The 22,822-nt window shown below is 56.9% G+C and overlaps 1 protein-coding gene across 1 annotated transcript in view; it reads left to right on the forward strand.

Moving 5' to 3' along the window:
* Window positions 1–3,566: 3,566 nt before the first annotated feature.
* Window positions 3,567–22,822, forward strand: part of GFRA2 (GDNF family receptor alpha 2) — an 85,956-nt gene continuing 66,700 nt past the window's right edge. Inside the window, exons 1-3 of the mRNA XM_063087715.1 lie at window positions 3,567–3,606; window positions 8,646–8,960; window positions 15,150–15,233. Coding sequence (XP_062943785.1) covers window positions 3,567–3,606; window positions 8,646–8,960; window positions 15,150–15,233 — 439 coding nt within the window. The remainder of the gene's footprint in view (window positions 3,607–8,645; window positions 8,961–15,149; window positions 15,234–22,822) is intronic.

The following is a 22,822-nucleotide window of genomic DNA, read 5'->3' on the forward strand; positions in this document are numbered from 1 at the left end:
CCTAATTCCTCTGGGTCCCAGAGGAAAGGTGTAGACAACTGTGAGCCAGGCATTTCACTAGCTGCTTTGTGCACAGTATCCCATTTAATTTCCATAAGGTTGGTTTTTTAAAAATATTTCCATTTTATATTTATTTATTTATTGGTGGCTGGCTGGTATAAATCCCTATTTTATAGGTGAGATAATTGAGGTTCAGAGAGATTAAATCACTCATAGTACGACTTCATCTGTGTTTCCTCTGCAGATCCTGGTACGGGAAGGGGGTGGGGGCTGGCTTACACACAGCAGATGCTCAGGAAATAACGGTGGGATACCTGGACTATGCCAGATTTAAGAGCAGCTCAGGTAGAGGGCTGAGGTCCGCAGAGGGTGCAGTGTAGTGTGAGGCATCTGTATAGACAGGAGGGAAGAGAGGCTCCAAGGTCAGAGTGTCCCATAGCCACAAGCTGAATGTTGGTGGTGGCTGGTGTTATCCACTGTCCTTGTGATGGCTGGGTGGTCCTGAGTCCCTGAAGAGTCTCAGCCACCAGAATCCCCTCTCCCCATCCCCATGAGAACTCAGTGGGAGTCATCCCTGGAGTCTGCTGCTGCTTTCTCAGCCCCATTCACTGAAGAGAGGGGAGGCAAAGTTCCCATATGTGTTTTAGAGTTTTCGTCCTTATGCTCAGCTGGGGTTAAAAGAAAGTGAAAAAATTTTTTTTTCGGGGGAGGGAGAGGGATGTGCTGAGCATTAATTTTGGAGTCTGGAGTGGGGTCTTTGGAAGAGGGAAAGCCCTCGTGGGACACCAAAAATGGATGGAGATGGGGAGTATTTGGACCGACATAAGACTCTGGAAGTAGGGAGGAGAGGGAGAAAGTTCAGGCTCCTAGCCTCTGACGATGGGTCCAAGACTCCCTGGCAGAATAATTCCTATCGCTTTTCATCTGAAGCTGGTTCCTTAAGTTCCCCAAATTTTTGGAGAGAAGCCAGGAGACCTTGTCAGATGTGAAGTCATTTCCTAGAACAGGAGAGACCCCGAGGAAGGACAAGGGCGCAGGCCTGAAGGGCGCTTTCCCCGGCTCCAATCCCCAGGCCCTCTCGGCCCAGACCCTCCACTACGCAGCTAGGGCCGCGCCTCTGGCGGGCACCACTGGATGGCTGGGAGAGCGGGGGCCAACTCCCCAGGGTGGTCTAAATGGAAGAGGAGTCTGGAAGAGACCCGCACTCCGCGCCTCCAAGGCTCTGAGAAGCCGCGTTCCGCCTAAATCCTCCAGAAGGAAGTTGCTCCCTCTAGCTTTCCCACGAGCTAAGGCTGCTGGTTTTGTGAGTGACCCCTCCCTTCGCGCCCAAGTAGATTTCTAGCATCTACTGTATTCCAGAGTCTCGTTATTTAAAAATGCATCTTAAAAGGTACTACCAGATATACCTTAGATCCGACCCAGATCCGGTTTTGGGCAGCGAGCAAAGTTGACGGGGCACGGCGTGTACCCCGCCCCGCCCCCCTGTGTGCGCGCGCGGGGCCGCGTGCAAGGACGAGGGAGGCAGGGCCGCGCTAACGCAGCTGACGACGTGTCAGAGGGAGTGTGAAACCGGGGTGCCCGGCGTGCTGGGTGTGTGCCCCCGCGTGTCCGCAGGCCCTCTTGTCGGAACGTGTCAGCAACCTCTCCTCTCCTTCAGCCCTTTCCCAGCTAGACGCTTCCTTTTTGGTGCTTCTGGACGTTTATCGTAAATTCCGTGACTAAAACACGCCGGTGAGCCCGCTCTACCGACAGATGGATCCAGCGCCCCTTCCCGGCTGGGGGAGGAGTAACCCACCCGGAGCCTTGAGCTGCTTCGGGACGAGCTCCCCTCCCCGGAGCCCAGCGGCCGCCGAGCCTGGCGCGGAGCCCTGGCCCGGGTCGGTCTTGGGGCGCTCCCGCCGGAGTGGGGTGCGAGCCCCCGTCCGATCCGTCCGGCGCTCTGCGGGCAGGTTCGCCGGCCTCCGAGGAGGCGGTCAGGACGCCCCGGCGCAGCAGCCTTCTTCCCGAAGCCTTTCCCCTTCTCGGGGGAGGGGAAACCACCTGGGGAAGGGGAGTCTCGAAGGGCTGCGAGGCTGGGGCGGGCGGGGGGACGATCGCGCCACAGGCGTGCGGGGAAAGTTCTCGAGCTCCGCGTGGATTGCACACGTGTATGTGCGCGCAGGGCTAGACCGGGGCAGGCAGGCAGGCTGCGTGGGGGTTTGGGGGGCGCGGGGGCTGGCGCCGTAGGGGGTCCTTCTGTTTCCTTGCACCATCGGGGGAGACGCTCTGCTTCGGCTCCCGGACAGAGGGACGCATTAGCCCGCGGAGGGTGGAGCCCCCTGCACCAGGCCAGGGTTTTACTAGAGCCCTGCCCCCCATGCCCCCGGGATGGATCCGGCGCCCTGGACTCCGCGCCCTCCAGCCTCGGCTCAGCCTCCCTAGGCCTCCAAGATCCGGCGGCCCGGGGGGCGAGGGCAGGGGCTGCGGGGGTTGCAGGGCGTAGCCTGCCCGCAGGGTGGGGGGCGCTGCGGGGGGCGGGGAGGAGGGCGCCGAGGCTTGGTGGGTTTCAGCACGAGCCGCAGCCGGGGAGCGGGTCAGTTTCCGGCCGAGGCAGCGGGTCAGTGCGGGGAAGGGCGGGCAGCTGGGTAGAAGGAGCCACCGTTCCCCGGCGCCACCGCCACCGCCGTGTCGCCGCCGCCGCTGCAGAGTGTCGCTGTTCCGCCGCGCGCCCGCTCTCCGCGCCGCCCAGGAGCCCGAACGCTGAGCCCGAGGCGGAGGAGAGGGGCGCGGGCGCGAGAGCGGCTGCGAGGGAGCCGCGAAGGGGGAAGGGGCGGGCGGAGGGAGGAGCAGGGGAGAGGGAGAAGGGGGAGGGAGAGAGGGGAGCGGGGAGAGCTGGAGAGAGCGAGAGCAAAGAGCAGAGCGAGGAGAGGGAGGGGGAGGAGAGCAGAGAGAAAGACACACGCACGCACGGACACACGGCCACCGGAATTCCATTAGGAGAAAGTGAGCCGAGCAAGGGTGAGCGGGAGATTGTTTTGAATCTTTGCTTCGTCTCGGTGCGAAAGAAGCGACTCGGGTCTCTCGTCCTCGAAGCTCCAGCCGGATCGTTCCTGGGCGCTAACGCCCGTCTGTGGATTTCTTTCCTTTTTCCATTTTATTCTGACCCTCTCCCTCGCCGCTTCCTTCCAGCCCTCCGCTCTCAAATCGCCTCTCCCCACCTCCCCAGTCCCTCCCGGGTAAGCGCAGGGGGATTGGACCCGCGGGGACTCGCGCCTTCCCGGACCAGCCGAGGGGCGGGCTGACCTCGGACCCGGCTGCTGGCGCGCAGAGCGGACACACACACAGATACGTGTGCGTTTGAGTCTAGTGGGCAGGGGGGCGTCGAGAGGCAGCCCACCGCCCTCTTTCCACCCCGCCCGCTCCAGCCACAGGCGAGAATCGCAGGACACAGGATCTTCCTCGGGTGGACTAGCTGGGATCTCCGCATTGGATTTGGGGCTGATTATCACTGCTTGGCTGTTACTATTATTGTTGTTATTTTTTTTACCCAAGGGAGAAAGACAAAAAAACTGTGGGATTTATTTAACATGATCTTGGCAAACGCCTTCTGCCTCCTCTTCTTTTTAGGTGAGTACCTGCGGGCGGGGAGCAGCGGGGGGCGTGCGGGGCGACGGCGGGGGACCGGCGGGGACAGCGCGCCGCGGAGCGAGCCGGGCCCGGGCGCTGGCGAGCCGAGCGGGGCCGGGCGGCGAGGACGCGGGCGGAGGGACGGGAGTCGCGGCTGGCTGGCTGCGCGGGGGACTGGGAAGGAGACTTCCAACGTCCAAACCATCCCCGCGCACAGACAGCCTCGCTCGCTCACACGCCGTGATCGCACATATTTCCCCCAAATTAATGGGTTCAAATTGCGGCAACTTAAGAAAAAAAATCCAACTCTTGATCTGGAATAGGGGAAGGAGAGGAGAGTCTCAGAGACTGGGAGGGAAAAATCGTGCCAGGTCCACCGTTCGCGGTCGGCTCTCAGTCGATCGTGGTGCAGGGCATGGGTTTCTCCAGGAGCTCCTGGTTGGACATCAGTGGGGGAGCGCGGGCAGTCACCTGCCAATCAACCTCTGGAAAATGCACCCCATTTCCCCACTCCCGGAGCCCCTTCCCAGCGGCTCCACCCCCCGGAACACTTTTCAAGTTTCTCCCCACCGTTTTCCCTCCCTCCCACCCACCCCGACCGGAGCCAGATGGGTGGGTGGGAGTGGAGGGCTGTGAGCAGCGGTACCCGGCCTTCCCTCGCCCACCTCTGGGGACCGGGGACCCCGTAGTTGGTGGGAAGAAGAGGCAGGGAGGCCAAAGTTTGCTTCCTAGGGTGAAGAAGGTGGGGGGGGCCAAGACCACTGCTCCTTCTGTAAAGCCCCCTTCCTCCAGGGCAGGGAGGAGGAGCTGCCTGGTGCCCCCGATCCCTACAGCAGCTTCTTTCCCACACGGAATTGTCAGGTCCTCGCCCCGTATTATACTATGTGAAATAGCTGCTTAGGAAAAGGGGTCTAGAGAAAGCAGTTGCCCAGCTGAGTGCGGAAGAGAGTGTGTGCCAGGCTGTGTGCTGACAGGAGTCCCAGGCAAGGCTGCTGCCACCGAGTAGGTGCCCCATAGAGGGAGCCCGGGAACTACTCTGTGTGTGTTAAAGAAGCACACATCTGCTTCAGTGCCCATGCTGCTCCAGCCGCCCTGCCTGGCTGTGTAGCCTGCTGTGTAGCCCGCTGTGAGCCCGGCTGCCGGGTGGGATCATGAGCACACCATTTCTTTCCTGCAGGAGGGGCTCTGGGAAGGCAGGGGTGCGGGGAGGTAGGTGCTGGTTACAGGAAGAGGTACGTTGTCTAAGAAGAACTCTCCAGACTGGACAGAGGATTCAGAGTCAGCGAGGGTGGACGTTGGTCAGGCCCTGGGCCCTTTGCCCAAGCCCTCTCTCTCCCTGCCCCAGGCATGAGTTCTCAGGGGGCATGGCTCGGCTCTGGGGTGTGGCCTTTCCCACCTCCCTAAGCAGAAGGCAGCTTCTCTCTGGGGTGGGAGGGGTGAGTAGGGAAGCTGGAAGATGCTCTGGGTCCACTGTGATCCCCCAGCCCTTCCAAGCAGCCCTGGGGAAGTGGCCTCTCATTCTGAAGGGGCTGTTATAAAACCTGACCTTTTCTCCCACTGCTGGTTCGAAAACCCAGCTTTCTGGGTCTGAGAATGATCAGGGCCAATAAGAAAAGAAAATTGTATTTCAGGCAAAGCGGCCAGATTGCCTGATGCTGAGCTGCACACACCCCCCTTTCTCCTTGCCTGCAGGGCTCCCTGGTGTGGGCGCCTTCTGAGGGCTGGGGGTGGAGGAGAGCAGCGTGGGCCCCTTAGCCCCCTCCAGACCAGGCCCCCATGCTGTAGTCAGGCTTTCCCCAGCTGAGGAGTCGACTCTCCTGTCCTTCCCAGAAGTGGCATTGGGGATCCTGCTCATGGTGGGTGTGTATGTTTGTGTGTGAAAGTGTGTGCATGGGGGGATGGTTGGGGTGCCCACCCTGGTGTCTGTGACTTGAGTGCTGAGTAGTGGTGGTGGCAGGAGCAGGAGAGGAGCAGGGGCAGCATCCCCTCGGGGCACAGCCCTTTAGTTCTCTTTCCTTTGAGAAGTCCCTTTCCAAAGCTGGGCTGAGGGCTTAACCGAATGGCTGCAGGATATTGAGAGTCTCTGGGTCAGGCCAGTCAAAAGAAAGGGATAAGGTTGGTGGAAACTTTAGCCTTAAGGCCTTTTTCCTGGCAAGGAGCCCATAGTTGGGAGTTGGTTGGAAATTCCACATGCGGGAGAGGTTTTTCTGGAGCTTGAGTTTTGGTAGTCAGTCTTGGCTGGGGGCATGGTGAAGTGTCTTTCCAGGAGCAAGGGCCTTTGATGTGGCCCTCCCAAGGTTCTGAGTGAGGTCTGTGGGTGGAGGACCGTTGGTGGAGAGAAGGGCCTTCCTTGCCCAGCCCACCTGACCTGCAGTGTTGGCATACCCAAAGAGAGAATGAGCTGGGGAAGATGGCTTGGAGTGGCGGAGCTGGTCAGAGGGCCCACTTCCGACTGGCATTCTAGCTGTTGTGGGGACCTCAGGAGGGCAGGTGTCGTTCTGTGTCGTCTCAGTCGACCCATGTCTCTAGAAGCTGCTCCACATGACTGTTCCTGGTGGATCTGAGTTTCCTCCTGACCTAGGATTAGGAAAAATCACCAGTATGCCCTCTGCCTTTCACTCTCCTAGGATTCTGCTGAGGCCTGCATGTTGCTGCGATTCCTTTCTCTGGCTGGGCATGATTGGTTCTGGGGTCACAGTGTGGTGAAAGGATGCCTGGCCCTTTGCAGAGCATGTCCCTGCCCTGGGCACACGTGCCAATTGGCAGGATGGGGAAGCCTTCTTTTGGTTCGGGAGCCTACCTAAGCTTGTGTGAGGATCATCCCTTGGGGTCCTAGGCCCCACCAGCAGGGCAAGGAGAGTAAGCATCCTTATTGTCCAACCCCCCTAGGCTAATACCCTGACCTTTAAGGGTGGTTTGAATTCTGAGCCTACAGAAGGCCGAGGATGAGAGGATGTCCCATTCCCAGACCCCCTCTGGCTGTTCAGGCTTTGACTCAGTCAAGGTGGGAGGGGAGAAGCCTGTCGGGATACTGGGCTGGGGTAGCAGGTGCCAGTGGCCGTGTCAGCTCAGCTGCTCCTGAGTGGCCCAGATGCACCCAGGTCCTGCTCAGGGATGTTGGAATCTGCTGAAGCCAAGAAAGAAAGATGCTGCCTCAGCTTGTTGCAGGACACCTCTCCACCCCGCGCTTGGGCAGATGCCCCACTGTCCTGCCTGGGCTTCACACTCCACTCTCTGCGATTTCTTCTCTGGTCCAGTTCAGTCTGGCCACAGCCTTTAGCTCTTCTTGTTCTGGGGCAGAGGTATGGTCACTGAGAGAAGGAAAGGTCTTTTGCTGTGGCCCTGAGGTCTTCTCCACCCCAGGCCCACCCCAGCACTCTCTCCATGTGGTCTCCTTCTGGCGTGGGTTCCTTTTCCCTTGGGGCTCTGGGGAGGGACAGGCTGGCAGTGCTGTGCTCTGCCTCTAGGTGTCGCTGTCCCCCTGCAGTAGCTCCCCCCTGAGCGGGGCCTCCTGAGGGAAGGAGTGGCCCTTCTGGGTAGGACAAGGGGATTCTGCGGTATTCTGAGGGGGAGACTTGTGGCCTACGATTTTATTATGCTTTGGGGTGGGATGGAGTGGAGGAAGTCTCCCAAGTCACTATTTGCATCTTAGAAAAAGCAGTCATGGCTCTGGGACATGGGATGGGCTTTTTCTGGGGCAGGATATGGAATCAGGGCCTTAGGAGAGGACAGGGGGTCTGGGGGAAGAGGATGTCTATGTCTGGAAGAAACCATTTTGGGAGCTTGGTCTTGAAGGCATCCGGCTGGCCTCTCCCTGCCCTTCACCTCTGAATAATCTTCTCCCCCCAATGCCCTCCCTTCTGAAGCACCATGGGTTTGGACACCAGGGGCAAAGGATGGAGAAGGCTGGCTGATTGGTGCTTGCTCATTTGCAGAGAAGCGAGGGTCGATCTTCCAGGCCAGAGTCCGAAGGAGGTCTGGGGAAAAAAATTCCCATTTGCAATTGATTTATTTGGCTTTTGGAAGGCAGAAAAGAAGGAGAGACAAGGAGAGAAGGTTTCAGGGCATGGGTTGGGAGGAGAGGAAAGAAAAGGAAAAAGAGAGAGGAAGAGGAGAGAGAGGGCCTGTCAAGGAGAACGGATAAAAGGTGGTGGAGAATCACACCCCCTGTGAGGTGGCAGGAGAGGCGTGAGAGGCAGAGACAGGAGAGGCAGGGCCAGAGGGAGGAATGGGACTTGCTCTACAGGCTTGCCTGAAGCACTTGCTTTTGGGGGAGCTGGGGTTGAACTTGTCCCATGGAAGGCAGAGTTCAGGTCTCCATCTGGTGCAGAGTTGGGCTGGGCTGGAAGGGAATGGGGCAGCCCCTCCCTGCTGGGCACGCCTGGACCGTAGAGCTCGGCTTCTCTCTCCCTGTCTTCTCTTACAGTCTAGCAACTCAGAACGAGTAGAGTAGGGGTCGGAGGGGCTTTTCTGCTTCTGTGGGTGATCTTGAGTTGTCATCTCTGTTCTCTGGGCCTCAGTCTCCCAAGGATAGAATGTGGGGGCCAGACTGTGTGTCTCTCTAAGGTCCTAACAGACTGTGCCAGTTCAGTGACTTTCTGCTGCTTTCACGGCTTCACACAGCGCCTTGGATGGGCCTCTGGCTGGAGCGGGGTTTGCAGGAGGCCTGGGGTGGTGTTGATCTGAGAGTCCCCCTCTGCACCCAGCAAGCCCTGCAGCTCCCAGCTCTGTGCTGAGGCTGTGACATTCTTCTCTGGACTCCTGGTGTCTTAGACTGTCTGTAGTCTCAAGCGAGGGACTTCTTGGCTTTCTCGTGCTCTGCTCCTTGCCCCAATGCCAGTGCCAAGGAGGAAGCCACCCTGGTGGAGCCAGGGGAGAACGACGGCTGAGTTCTCGTTGGGTTTGAAGAGGACTATTCCACCACGTTGGCCTTGGTGTGCTTTGGTGTAAAGTGGGCGTGAAGTTCCCAGAAGGGCCCCCGCCCCTGGGCCGGCCTCTGGGGTCCTCATTGATGCTTGTCTTCCCTCCCCACCACCCAGACGAGACCCTCCGCTCTTTGGCCAGCCCTTCCTCCCTGCAGGGCCCCGAGCTCCACGGCTGGCGCCCCCCGGTGGACTGTGTCCGGGCCAATGAGCTGTGTGCGGCCGAATCCAACTGCAGCTCCCGCTACCGCACGCTGCGGCAGTGCCTGGCAGGCCGCGATCGCAACACCATGCTGGCCAACAAGGAGTGCCAGGCGGCCCTGGAGGTCCTGCAGGAGAGCCCGCTTTATGACTGCCGCTGCAAGCGGGGCATGAAGAAGGAGCTGCAGTGTTTGCAGATCTACTGGAGCATCCACCTGGGGCTGACCGAGGGTAAGCCCGGGAGGTGGTGGTGGTGGTGGGCCCGGGGTTCAGGAGGGAGGACTTGGTAATGGGGTGACTGGCCAGCTTTCTGTGTCTATCTGCCAGGGGAATCTAGAGCCCAGAGGACATAGCTACCCCACCTAGGAGGGTGGTGAGGGAGAAGGCCAGGAGAGCTAAGGCTGGAGGAAAGGGAGATGAGCAGGGTGGGGAAAGAGCAGGACCACGGGATTCAGGCAAGGACGGCGTGAGGTGGTCCCAGAGAAGGTGAGAGTCACCAGGTGGGTGGAGAAGTAGGAGGGAGGAGAGAGAAGGGCAGGCCGTGTGCACGCAGAGCACTGATGCCCAGAGCAGCCAGCCCCTGGCTCTCCCCTGCCCTGTCCTGCCAGGCAGCCAAGCCCAGAGCTGGCTGCCTCATCCATCCTTCCTGCTCCTGCCTCCTTGCTCCAGGAGGCCCACCCTTCATGTGGCTCTGGACCCTCTGGCTGGCCGAGGAGCCTTCTGTAGCTGGTGTGTGGGTAGCAGGTCCCACATCCCTTGGCAAGCTTGCCTCCAAGTCCAAGGCAGAACATGTGAACCCCTCCCCAACACCCTCCATTTCCTCCCTCTCCAAACTGGATATTTTTTAGGAGGCATTCATTTATTAATTTAACAGATGTTTATTGGGAGTGCACTCAGTGTCTGCTAGGCATTGCAGGAATAGTCGAGAACAAGTGGTGCAGCCTCCACCTTCAGGGAGCTTGTAGTCTGGGGTGGGGTGCAGGTTAAGGAAGGGGGTGTGTGTCATCTGAGGGCGTGGGGGCTGTGATGGGAAAGCACAGGGTGCGGTGGTGGCACCTTGGAGGGGCATCTAGAAACCCCTTGTTACAAAATCTAAGGAGTCTTCCTGGAAGAGGTGGCCTCCAAGCCGAGATGGAAGAGTGAGTCAGAATTCTGTAGGGGATGTGGGAAGAGTGTGGGCAGTAGAGGGAACAGCATGGGTGAGGCCCAGATGTGAGAGCGGGAACCTGCCTGTAGAACTGAAAGTAACCCGATGTGGCGGAGGGTGGAGTTGGAAGCAGGGAGGAGAAGTAGGGGACAGAGCGGCGGGGGTGGGTATGAGATCTGGTGGGCTGTAGGGAGCCCTGAAAGGCTTTAAGGGAGATGGTCAGACCTATGCTTCCGAAAAATGTTAATGTGGTTTCTGTGCAGAGACTAGAGTGGAGGGACTGTTCAGAAGCCACTGCAGAGATACAGGCTAGGGATAATGGTGGTGGAACCAGGACAGTGGCAGGAAAGGAGGAGACGCTCTAAGAGCTGTTCAGAAGGTAGAAGCAACAGGTCTTGGTGACTGGTGAAGTAAGAGGGTGAGGAGAGAGAGGAGTCATGGAGGGCACCCTGTTTCCTGTCTTGGGCCACTGAATGGATGCTCGGGCTGTTCAGAAAAACAGGGAAGGCTTTGAGGGGGAGGGTGGGTGATGGTGAGTTTATTTGGGGGCATGTGCCTCTTGCTGGCCATACCCTGCAGACCTGCAGGTGTGGAGCTCAGGTGAAGAAGTGGGCTGGAGAGAGAGATTCAGGAGTGGACGTCAGCCTGTAGGTGATCACCGGAGCCAAGGGAGAAGGTGCCGTCACATTGTGGGGAGAGCAGCGATGGGGCCCCCGGGACCACGGACATTTAGGGATGGGAGGGGGAAGGGAAGCCTGTAAGGGCGACTGAGAGGGCCCTGGGGGAGAGGTGGGAGCACCAGCAGAAGAGCAAGGGAGGGGATGATTCTCAGAAGGAAGAACCAAGTGCTTTGGGTCAAGCACAAGAAGGACTGACATGTGGCTGCTGGGGCAGGAGCCTGGTTAGGGAGTGCAGGGTAGCTGGGGGATGGGAGTGGTGAGTGTGGACACCTCTCTCCAGAATTTTGGTGTGACAATGGGAGAGGATTGGGCAGTTTATATTCTAAGGTAGGACAGTAGTGATGGAGATGTTGAGGTGAAGAGAGAGGGGTTCTCTGTGGAATGGTGCCCTTGGGAGAGGTGAGGGGTGGGCCCAGGGCATGGGGTAGGGATGGGGGATTAGCCTCAGAGCGGAGGAGGAACACTCCCTCCAGGGTGCTGGAAGGGAAGGAGGAAAGAGACCCACTGCGAGTGTGGAGTCTGGGTAGAGAGGGACTCCTGCCCTGTCGCTGAGATGGTTCAAGTGTACTCTGAATATAGGAATGAGCAGTGTATGTCATTATTAGTGTGACCACCACTCATGACAAAGTAGTTCTTTATGACTCCGGCAGCCTAATCTCCTAGCAGTGTCGATTCCTAGAACCAGCAAAGAGGGCAATACTGTCATCAAGCACATGCATTTTGTTCTGCAAGAGACCAGGAGCTGTCTTCACCCAGAGCCTGACTCTGTAGTGTACAAAAAATGAAGGTTCCTGATTCTGGAGCTGGGGAGTTGTGTTTCCCGTTTTGTTTCTGGCAGCCTTCAGTTTCAAAGCAATAGGTGGCGGTGGGCCTGCTGCAGGCTACAGAGCGGACCAGGAAGAGGGAGGACAGAAGTGCCAGCAATCAGAGCAGGCTGGGCCTTTTGGTGCCAACAGCCTTCGGTGTCCCAGCGGATGGCTCTGGCATCACTGCATCAGAGCACGCAGGACAAGGGAGGCGTTTCTCATTCGCGACGGCAATGCTGTGTGCATTTAGCTGCCTGCTGCTGTGTGCACTGTGGACGTCTGTCTCTGGTTCAGGGTCTTGAGATGGTTTATTTATTCATTTCTTTAACAAACATCTGTTAAGCACCTACTGTGTGCCTCAGAGGGTGACAGCCAGCATGCAGGCCAGGAGACTTTTCTCTAGGCCCGATCTGGAAGAGTCTACCCCTGCTTGTTTCCTCCTGCAGAGGCCTGTCTCTTCTCCCCGGGGAATTACACTTTCTGCTGAGTCTTGGGGGCTGGAGGTAGTTTCTGACCAGGAGAAGCCAGGAGGCCTTTGAACAGCCTGTAACGTTCCCATGAGTGACAGAATCTACCTGAGAGTTGACCTCTCATGGCTGGGGTTGAGCAGTTTCCCTGGGGGAAGCTCTAAGTCCTTCCTCCCTGTTCCTTAATTACAGTTAATAAATGGGTTTGGGCCGGGGCTGAAGGCGGGGGCAAGAATCACTGAGAGGAGGGATGTGCGTGGGTTTGGACTTCCCTGCTGCTGCCTGGCTTCTCTTTGGCTGCTGCTGGTGGGTGTGATTCACCGTGGGGCTCTGCTCCACCCTCTCACCATGCGTAGTGGGGGCCGTGGCATGTATGGAGAGCTGGCAGTGGCAGGAGTGCGGCCTCTGAAGGTGTGGCTGCTGAGCTCCTAGAGTCTGGAGGACCTGGAGATCATTCGGGCCCAGCCCCCTTTTGGCTGGGAAGCTGAGGTATAGAGAGGTGGGATGGCTCCCCGGGACACACAACGACCTGGTGGCAGAACCCAGGCTGGAACCCAGGGACCCCAACTCTTTATCCAGGCTCTTTACCACTGCTTTGGGGGAGATCCTGAGGCCTGGGGCTGTTTCTGTTCTCTGTCATTACCACCACCCATGTTTATACAGTGGGACTGTCACTGTTGGCTGCATGGGGGCCTTAAGACCAGGTCTCTTGCCTTCTCCAAAGGTGACACTGAAATTTAGAGTCTCCTTGTTCTTCAAATGTGAAGAGCAAAGGCCTCTCCCCCGCATCCATTCCCAGAATCTGACATCCTGGATCTGGCTTCTGCAGTCCAGGCCTTGGGATTTCCCACTGGTAGATTCTGTTGCAGGGACAGGTGACATGCATTGACTTAGAGAGGATGGGCCCTTCTAAACCAGTCCTGGAAGAGGCTGTTTTCCCCTAGAGATGCCTTTAGTCGATCATCCTGGCTGATCCATACCCAGGAGCACAGCCGCGCCAGAGGTAGAAGGGCAGGACAGGCCCCACTCTGGGGGCTCAGTCTGGCTAGCAAGAGAAGACTGATCCTGGGAAGAGTGAAACGATGACAATACTTATTTAAGAATGATTTGGTTTCAATCATGTTTTGTACATCGGGGGACAGTTTTTGTAGTGTTGAAGCACTGGGGCTCTGGAGCAAATTGCCTGGATTTAAACCCTGGCTCTGCCGCTTACCAGCTGTGTGACCTTGGGCAAGTCACTCAGTGTCTCTGTGTCCTTGGTATCTTCTCAGCAAGCTAAGGAGAATAATGGTGACTACCCCATAGAGTAGTTACGAGAATGAATATGAATAATGTATCTAAGGCACTTTCAGTAGTGCCGGCACACAGAAAGCACAAAATAACTTATTTTTTTATCATAAAAGTGATTCCTAAGCTCTTATCTTGTTTGGCCCCAGTAACTAGCAATGGCTGGTAACGTCGCCACAAGTAGTTTCTCCAGGGAGTATAAATCAAGTGCCAGTGGGTGGAGTGGGGGACACTGAGCTCATACAGGCTGGTGATGGGCCCTGAAGTTTCCCAGGGAGAAGGTGGGATTAGACCCAGGCCATAAAGAGGGAGCAGCGTTTGCTTAGGTCAGTCGGCAAATGCCACAGTGGGCTGGGTTTCGCAGGCATAAGGGGTGAGGTGAAGGCTGGAGGCCATTTTTTTTTAGGAGGGGATGTGCCTCCTAGTCTTTGAGGAGTCTGTACCCTTTCCTGGGGGTGTGCTGGGTATAGCAAACTCCCTGCTCTGTCAACCAACTGGGGGGTTAGTTGAGTCTTCAGTCCTAGCCTCTGGGTAACCCCATGGACTGTGTATTAGTCTGTTTCTGTTGCTTATAACAAAATACGTGGAACTGGGTAATTTGTAAGAAAGCAAAATTTATTGCTTACAGTTTCAGAGGCTGGGAAGTCCAAAGTCCAGGGAACACATTTGGTGAGGGTCTTGGTGATGGCGACCATGACCCAGGGGTCTCAATGGCAGAAAATGGTGGAGCAGAGAGAGATTCTCACATGCTCTCCTTTTAAAGCCCTCAGAACCACACCCCTGACCGTCATTAATCCATTCTCTATGGCATGGTCCTACAATCTAATCATCTCTTCAAGGCCCCAACTTTCAATTACCATAATATGATTTCTCACCCTTTTAACACTGTCATGGTGGGGACCAAGCCATCAACACATCAAACTTTTGGGAGGGACACAATTCAATCCATAATAGGCTGGCTGAAGCATCCCCTTACAGGACAATTGCAAGCTGCTCTCCTGGATGAGTGGTGCCTTCCTGTAAGTGGTCCTGGGGATGCTGTCCACTGCTGCTGGCCCTGAGGCAGCCTGCCCTGACTTTGGGCCCCGGCCCCCCTGCCCCTCACACATGCGCAGTCTGAGTGACTGTCCATCAATTCCTCACCATTAACGTCTTGGGAGGATATTTCCCTTCCTGTGGAGGCACTGGCAGGGACCAAGATTCCTGATGAGGTTGTCGGGGTCTCCAGGTCAGCCCTGTGCCCTTTATCTCTTGCTGTTCATTTCTCCACGCAACCAGAGCCTCCAGGAGAGGTCTGAGCAGCCGGCAGGTGGTGGGGAGGACTGGTAGGGCCTGCAGGAGGGGGGTCAGGCAGGCAGGAGCTGGGGACCAGGCCTCCCACTCTCTGGATCATTAGCCCCTCCAGCCAGAGTCTTCTGGTGATATGACAGGAAGCAATGAGGAAATTCTGTCCTCCTCAGTGATCTGGTCAGAGCCAGGGTGGTGTGATGGGAAAAGTAGTGGTGTGAGGGCCAGGACACCAGAGGTCAGCTCTGGCTCTTCCAGGAGTAGCTGTGTGATCTCAGGCAGGTTGCTTCACCTCTCTGGGCCACCTCAGGGCCCTCTCTTGTGAAATGAGGACATTGTACTGAACACTCGTGAGGGGCCCTTTGGCTGATCCTGTGCTTTGTACCTGGCCTTTCACGGGCTCTCACTGTTCCTCCTCCCCTGAGTCTTTTTTCCAGAGTATTCGGGAGTCCTTTGAAGAGGGTTGTTCATGCAGGGAGGTCATGAGAGAAAGTATTAGGTGGTTCCGACCTGCTCTGGGGAGCTCGTCCTCTGGCTGGAGAGAAATAGCTTGCCCACATGAAACGTTAAACTTTTCACTCCTAACTTGCCCTAGGGTAGCACTTTTCACGCCGGGCAGGGCTGCCCATCTCCAGCTCCTGATAGCACCAGCCCCAGTGGCAGAACGTTCTTCGGGTAGATTTGCTAAGTGCCAGGGAGAGTTCTGGACAGGGGAGCCTGTGTCTGACGCCGATTCTCTCTTCCAGGGGAGGAGTTTTACGAAGCCTCACCGTACGAGCCGGTGACCTCCCGCCTCTCGGACATCTTCAGGCTTGCTTCAATCTTCTCAGGTGAGTGGGTTCGTGCTGGGACTTGGCCAGTTGCCCCTTGTCCCTATGGCTTGGTGGACAGGGCTCTGGGCTTGGACTCAGGCGTCCCGGGCTTCTGTTGGTTCTGCCCTGCATTGGCTTAATGTTTCCAAGCCTCAGTTCCTTGTGGGTGAAGGAGACCATAACAACCCCCTCCCTCGGTGGTTTATGGAATAAAGCATTTGTGAAAATTACTGTGCACGATGATGTCATGGAGCAGGTCTTGAATCTGAACCTGATGTCCCTCTTGATGTCATTCCCTCTTTCCTGCCCCTGGCTCTTCTACTTGAGGCTTTTCTACTTGGTCAGCTTGCTTAACCTCTCTGTGCCTCAGTTCCCTCAGCTGTGAACAGGGGAGTAACAGTCCTGACCTCATGGGATTGGTGTGAGCTCTGAAGGAGCCCATGGGTGGTAGAGCACTCAGCGTGCTGCGGGCGCCTGTGAGTGTGCAGCTGGCCGTGGCTGGCGGTGTTAGCGCTACCACACTCCCCCGAGGGCTCTGCTCTTGAGTGCCCTGAAGGCAGCTTCCCAGGGATGAATGTCTGGTCCCCAGGCTTCTCCCCACCCCGGCCTGCCCTGGGGACCAAGGAGGACCATGCTGAGCTCCAGCTTTGCTTGCCAGGGCCCATGCGCAGAAGCCAGATGACCTTTGTGGTTCTTTCTTCTTGGCCTGTTCCTCTGGCTGGGGGACCCTGGGCCCAGGGCAGCCTGCTTCTGCTTGGCAATGGGGAGAGCCTTCCCTGTCTTGGGACTGCTCTGTGAGGGGTGGGACTGCTCTTCCAGGAGTCAACATTGGTACTCAGGGGTGGCCAGAGTGGGTCCTGTTCTCAGGGGTCTCTGAGGACAGAGATCTGGCTTACAGGCCCCAGGCTGAGACAGACAGTTTTGTGGCAGTATTTGAAATCTTTTGAAACCAGGGTTTCTTAACAGCAGCTCTATTGATGTTCTGACCTGGCTCATTCGTTCTTGTGGGAAGAATAGTCCTGTGTGTTATAGGACATTTAGCACTGTCCCTAGCCTCTAACCACTGAATGTCAGTAGCACACCCCCAAGTCATGACAACCAAAAATGTCTCCAGGCATTGCTTGTCGCCTGGGGGTCGCAGTCCCTGACAATTGACATTAGCTGCTCTAAGGTGTGAACCGAGAGACTTTCCAGGGAGACCCCGAGCCTTTTCCAATGAAGAATTCTCTAGGACAATGTTTCTCAACTGTTTTTTTCTCAGTTATTGCTCTCCAAGGAGAAAAATTAATTCTCCCTAACTAGAGATATTAAATACAAAGGAATAAATTTTTATCACAAAGGGTCAAGTTTTGGAGGGCTGCAAACCATTGTAATATCTACGTTGCCCACCCAAGAACCAACTTTTGCTCCCTTTGGTGATCCTCCCCCTCATTGAGAATGCAGGTCCCAGAGGGTGGGGAGGGGATGGCACTCACTTCCCTGGCGGGAGAAAGCCTGGATGCTGTGAGAAAGGAGGCATGGGCTGGGGTGGCTGTTGGGTGGTGGTGGATGGAACGGAAACCTCAAAGACGATCACTTGGGTTAAGCATCCTGCCCTGCTCTCACCAGCTCAGCCCTGTGGGGGCATGGCAGAGGCACTGGGCACAGAGCAGGCCCCCACGCTGGTTCTGCCTGTGGGCACTGGGGTAGCTCTGTGAGATCCATCCGACGGGGCTGGACTAACCGAGGTCCTTCCTAACATAGACATTGATTCCCACATTCTAACACAGACGTTGATTCTCACATTTCTTGATTAATTTTGAATAGAAATTCGCCATGGCCCTTTTCTTTTGAGACACTGCCCTGGGGCTCAGATGGAGGGGTAGGGCACTGTTCACATGTGGATTCTATAGTGGGGATGCCCTGGTGGCCCCAAAAGCACCCATGTCCCACCCCATCAGTAGCTCAGGTACCAGCTAAGTACGACTGCATAGACAGGTGCTGCAGGTTTACTCCAGTAAATAGATAACATTGGCTTGCTCCTGAATGCCGAGGCTCGGAGGGCCTTTCCTTAGACCGGGCCCTTGCTTGATCCTGGACTCACAGTTAAGTATCTTCCTAGCAGAAAATCTTTACGTAATGGACTTGACACTCTGTGGGACAAGGATGTTGACAAGACAAATGAGGAAATTACTGGGTCTGCAGCTCAAGGAATCGGCTCCCTGTTCCCTGCTGCCTGGGGATAACTGGGCCCCACACAGCCTCTGTGCTCCGGGGCCCACGTCCCAAAGTGAGGGCCAGGCTTTGGGGACTGTGATGGTTCCTCCTCATCACCCCTGTTGACTCTGCTCCACCAAGAGCAGCTTGGTGGTGAGTGGCTCTGTCTGGGGAAACTTGGACACATAGCTGGAGGGGAGACCCTGGCCCTGCCACCAAGAAACCAAGCAGCCTTAGTGGGGAGCAGGAGAAGGTGGGATCGGGAGTGGGGAGACTGGATTCCACTGCAGCCTGTGAGGCCTCGGGCAGGTCCCTTCCACCCTCCAGACCACGTGTTTCTTTTCTGGAGAATGAAGTCAAGTCTGGCTGCCCTGTGGCTGGGGGGTCCATATCTGGGACACATATCGCCCACCTGTGTGGGGCATGCTGGCTGGGAAGTCTTGGCCTGGGTGACCCAAGATCCTGCCCTAGTGCTTTAGGATTACAAGGCTGCCACCCTGTAGGACTGTATGAAATCAGGTGGGAGGCCCCTCCCTGCTTCCACATACCCGTATTTGGCTGTATGTGGCCCCCGGCACCGTCTCTGTGTAGAGAGGCTGTGGCAGGGGCATGGAGTCTTGGTGGCCTCCTCTGGGCTGCCCTGGCCCGTCTGGGGCACCAGGGAATGATGGTGCTGTGTCTTTGGGGCCTGGTTGCTGCTATCTCTTTACTGTCTCCCATCTGAGAATTTGGTGCATGGTTATAGGGCCTACTGGAACATCTGTTGTTATTCATCTCTTGCCCCCTCTCTCTGCTGGGGTCCTTGGGAAGTCCTACTGGGATTCTGCTGGCAGTGAAAGCTGCAGGGATCCCCATAACACCCTCGGATGGCCAGAAGCCCTGGGGCAGGGCGAGCCCTTGGGCTCTCCCCACCTCTCTGCCTAGTCCCACCTGACAGGCCCGGGTTCAGTGATGGGTCAGCTATTCCTGAGTCCAAGGCCAGGCGGGGAGCAGTCTGCCTGTGCCCGACCCACAGTGACAGTTATGTGGGAAGTTTCCAGATGTCTTGCTCTCGCCTTATACATGGGAAGAGAGTTTTCATGGAGAAGTAAGGTTTGTCCCATTTCTAGCAATTCCAACTGCCCCCTTGAAAACAAGACACAAGTGTTTAGTGGCCCCTGATGCACAGCAAGAGCATGGGCCTTGAGCCGGCAGTTCTGGGTTCGAATCCTGACTCGCCACTTAGGGGGGTGTCTTGGGTCTCATTGTGGCTTTTTTGAGCAGTGGTGCCCATATCCATAAGATGCACATGTAACCGCTACTAATAGGGCTGATAAAGAGCCTTCCTTTCTGCCAAGGGTGTTTGGTGGAGGCCGGAGGTCATGTAAGGGGATGCAGGGGTGCAGGAGCTGAAGTCGAGCATCAATCTCTTCCCCAGGCCTCTGTGACTCTGTGAATACTGAACCCTAGCTGGTCCCGTCTGGGCAGGCAGGAGAAGGTGGAAAAGGTGGGGAAGGAAGATCTCTCAAGCAGAGAGGCCACCGAGGGAAGGAGGTTCTGGAGGGTGGTGTGGGGCGTGCAGGGGCGGGCCTGACAGGAGCGAGGGTGAGAGGGACTGGGTGGGCCGGGCAGCGGTGTCCCTCACTGCCACCGTGGCCGTGCCTCAGGCCAGGGAGAAGCGGCGGGCAGATGGCCTTGGCTGGCGCTGCCTGTGCATTCTGGGGAGGGGCAGGGGGTTTCTCGGGCCTCGGCTTTTCATGCAAGTGCTACCAGAGGCACGGGTATGGAGAGCATTTATGGAAACATTGTTTTCCTTTCTATAACCAGAAGGGGATTTAAGAGTCAAGTCGGCCCACCCCTTCACCTCACAGAAAAGGAAACTGAGGCCCAGAGAGAAAGGGCAGACATAGACCAGGGTCCAAGTCCTGGTTCCACCCCTGCCCAGTGTGTACCTTAGGCAGGTTCCTCCCCTCTCAGCCCCCGTTTCCTCTTGCCCAACATGGGGCCAGTGGAACCCCTGCCTTCTGGGATTTTTGTAAGGACTGAATGAGATAATGCGGGTAAGTGCTTGACCCAGTGCCTGTTGTGTTGCGCTAAACTATGTTAGCTGCTTAAACATTACTGTGGAGTGATTTCTCCAAGCTCAGATGGCAGGTTGTGGCAGGGCCGGCCTAGAACCTGGCATACTGGAAACAGAAATGGTTGCATGCCTTTTGGTGACATGGGGGCTGGAGTGGAGGAGACCAGGTGCTTTTCAGTGGGCAGAGGGACCCTGAGGCTCAGTGGAAGTCTTGGGCCATGACTACCTTCTTGTGCTAGGCTGTGACTGGGCAGGGGCAGATGGAGGCTGCTTGGTGGCCTTTTGTGGATTGCAGGCAGGAGAGAAGGTCAGTGTCTACTCTGGTTGGCCAGCAGGCCTCTGGGGTGGGCCTTCCTGCTTGAACGGAGCCAGGTGAGGGCCAGGGACGTTCTTGCTGGAAGCTCCAGTGGTCTCCTTTTGGGATCAAAGGAGAGAACAAACATGCAAACAAGAAGCCTTGCGTATGGCTCTGGGTGGTGAACAACACCTTCCCCTGGTGCTGTAGCACTTTGACCTTGTCATGGCACTCACTCCTACGTGTTGGGGGCACGTGTGCCGTCATGGGCTTGGGTCTCTGTGTCCTGTGCATCCGTCCTCTCTGCGTCCGTCTCTGGTTGCCTAGCACTCTGTCCTAATACACAGCCACAGAGGATCCTGGAAAGGTGGGTAGAAGGTGGACTTTGAGGCTGGCTAGGCCTAGTTTGGAATCCTGGCCTTGCCCTACCAGCTGCATGACCTCAGGGTCACCTGACCTCCCAAACCTCATCTTTCTTGTCTGTGAAATGGAGTGGTCAGCTGCCTTGCAAGGGCCAGTGACGATTCGCGGCCAGCTCCTCACAGGTGCCGGCACACAGGAAGGAGCTCCCCAGATGGTAGCAGTTGGTGTCACTGTCTACGGACTGGAGTGTGCCAATAGCCTAGAGGGAGGCCTTAGACCTGCACAGGAAAAGGTGACTAGGAGTCCAGGCACTTGTGAGGTGCCACATACACGCTACTTCTCAGAAGCAGCTGAGGGGTGGGTCCTGGTGGGGGTGGGGGTGCAGGAGGCAGCATGGAGGCAGCTGGGCTGGGGCCGGACCTCGGAGCGGCACCATTTAGTTCAGTAAACACTGAGTCTCAATGCGTTCCAGACAGGTGTGAGCCGCTATGGTAAATGAACCCGTGTCCTTGCTGCCTGGTGGGGAGGGCAGATCCACTTAGACACCCAGTAGGTGGTTTATTGTCAGTGGCCCTCTAGACCAAGCGCTGTGCCAAGAGTGCAGGAGAGGCAGCACTGGGCAGTGCCTGGGGAAATCAGAGAAGTTGTGCAAAAGGAGAAAGTGGGATCTGGGAACAAGCCCCTTCCTGGCAACGTCATGGCTGGGAGGCCTGGCCGAGCTTGGGGTGGTGAAGCCTTCTGATCCTAGTGGGCTCGGGACAGTGAAAAGTGGCAGACAGGAGAATGGCCTCTCTGGGATCTCCTCCCTTGGGGCTCAGGATTACTCCATGACAGAGCTTGGGATGACTGCTCAGTTAGTGGGGTTGAGTCCCTAGGGAGGGGCTGGGCTGCCCTTGGGTGGGGTGAAGGGACATATTTCTGGGCTCAAGAGTCAGTCCCCCGTGAAGTTTCCGTCAGTGGCCCTGGTGGGGCTGGGGAAGGCTTGGGCCGGGTTTAGCTCTGCTGGATGCTGGGGGGAGCCCCTTGCCTTCCCTGGGCTTGGCCCCACTGAGGCAGGCCCCGCACCTTGGGCTGCTGAGCAGAAGGATGGAGAGTGAGGCTTTAATGCTTCAGGAGGTTGGGCTGGTGCGTCTCAGAGACCCCGTGCTGACGCAGCTCACGCCAGGAGGAGGTGGGGGTGTCGGGGGTGACAGGCTGCGGAAGAATGGAGGAGCAGGCGGCCTCCCTCCCTGCCCCCTTCATGGTGGCTCGGGCAATAAACTGCTTATCCCCAGGTTGTCTCCCTGAACTGAATGCAGAAGCATGTTATTTAAATTTCAAAATCGCATTCTTCTTCTAACAGCTGTCAGAGACTTGGAGTGTCAATGAAAATTGGGCTTTGCTGCAGCCCTGTCACCTCTGACACCTCCCCTTTCAGGGAGAATTTGTCTGATGGCCAATGAAGGGTGTAGGGTGGGGAGAGTGTGGGGACAGGGAGAGGTGGGCTGTCTGGGGGGATGGGGTCAGGTGACTGAGTGGCTCTGGCCATGCAGGTGGGCACCTGGGATCGAGCAGGAGGTAGCCGGCTTCCCCAGGTGGGGTGCCGTAGCTGGAGGAATGCACATTTCCCCTCTCCTGTTTCCCTTTTCTGTCTCTCCCCACCAACGATTTGCTCGTGCTGAGGGGGGTGAGCAGGGTGTTGGTGACTTCATCTCTGGTTCCCTTTGGGTCCAAGGAAGAGACTGTTATGAAAAAAGGACCAGGAGAGAACAACATGGAACCCAAAGAAGGGCTTTTAGTGTGGAATTTCAGGCGCCGTGGCTGGGGTGAGATTTTTCTGGGAGAGGGTGTTTTCTGGTCCCCTTCGAATCATGTCTTCCAGGGACCGACTGCTGTGTGTGAGACAGGCCCTGCCAGCAGCCAGGACTGGGGGTGGCTCATGTTGGGCTCCTCTAGCTCCTGACCAGCTCCCAGATAGTGCATGCAGGTTCTGTCCTTCGCGCATGCCTGGCTTGGTCACGTGTCAGACTCACTCTAGTTTATCCTGATATAGGACAGGATTGGTACCTGCGCTGGAACCTCTCCCAACCACATCTGTCTGCGTGCTCCTGGAGCCCCATGGTGTGCTGAGAAAGGAGTGCAGCGAGGAGGGGGCTGGTGTTTGAGGAGGGAGAGAGAGAGAGAGAGAGAGAGATATGTGGGGAGTGTGGTCCGGTGTGTGTGCATGTGTGTGTGGTTTGTGTGTAGAGGTTGGTGTGTATGTGTGGGGTGGTATATGTGTGTGTGTTAGTGGGAGTATGGGGTGGTGTGTGTGTTAAGAGTGTGTATGTGATTGGTGTGTGAGTGTTAGTGTGTGTATGGGATGTTGTGTATGTTAGATTGTGTGTGTGACAGTGTGTGTAGGGGAGTGGCTTGGGTTTTGGCAGCAGCTCTGTGGCTCTGTCTGTGGACAGGGAAGTGGAGGGGAAGGCAGGCAGGAGGGACAGGGAGGGGGAGCCAAGGTGGGAGCGTGGAGCTGGGAGACTGGCCCTCCCCAGCTCAGAACAGTCTTAGCCGTCTCTACTCAGGGAACAGCCGCTGCTGCCTTAGGCCTTTCCTTATCTCTTTGGAAAGCTCTGCAAATAGTGGGACAGGGAGAAATGCGGAGGGGCACTGGGAGGTGGGAAGGCTGTCATGGCCGATCAGCAGAAAGAACGGTAGCCTTACCTCTGTGCA

The sequence above is a fragment of the Cynocephalus volans genome, chromosome 2 (genome assembly GCF_027409185.1).
Source record: "Cynocephalus volans isolate mCynVol1 chromosome 2, mCynVol1.pri, whole genome shotgun sequence".
NCBI classification, from domain to species: Eukaryota; Metazoa; Chordata; class Mammalia; order Dermoptera; family Cynocephalidae; genus Cynocephalus; species Cynocephalus volans.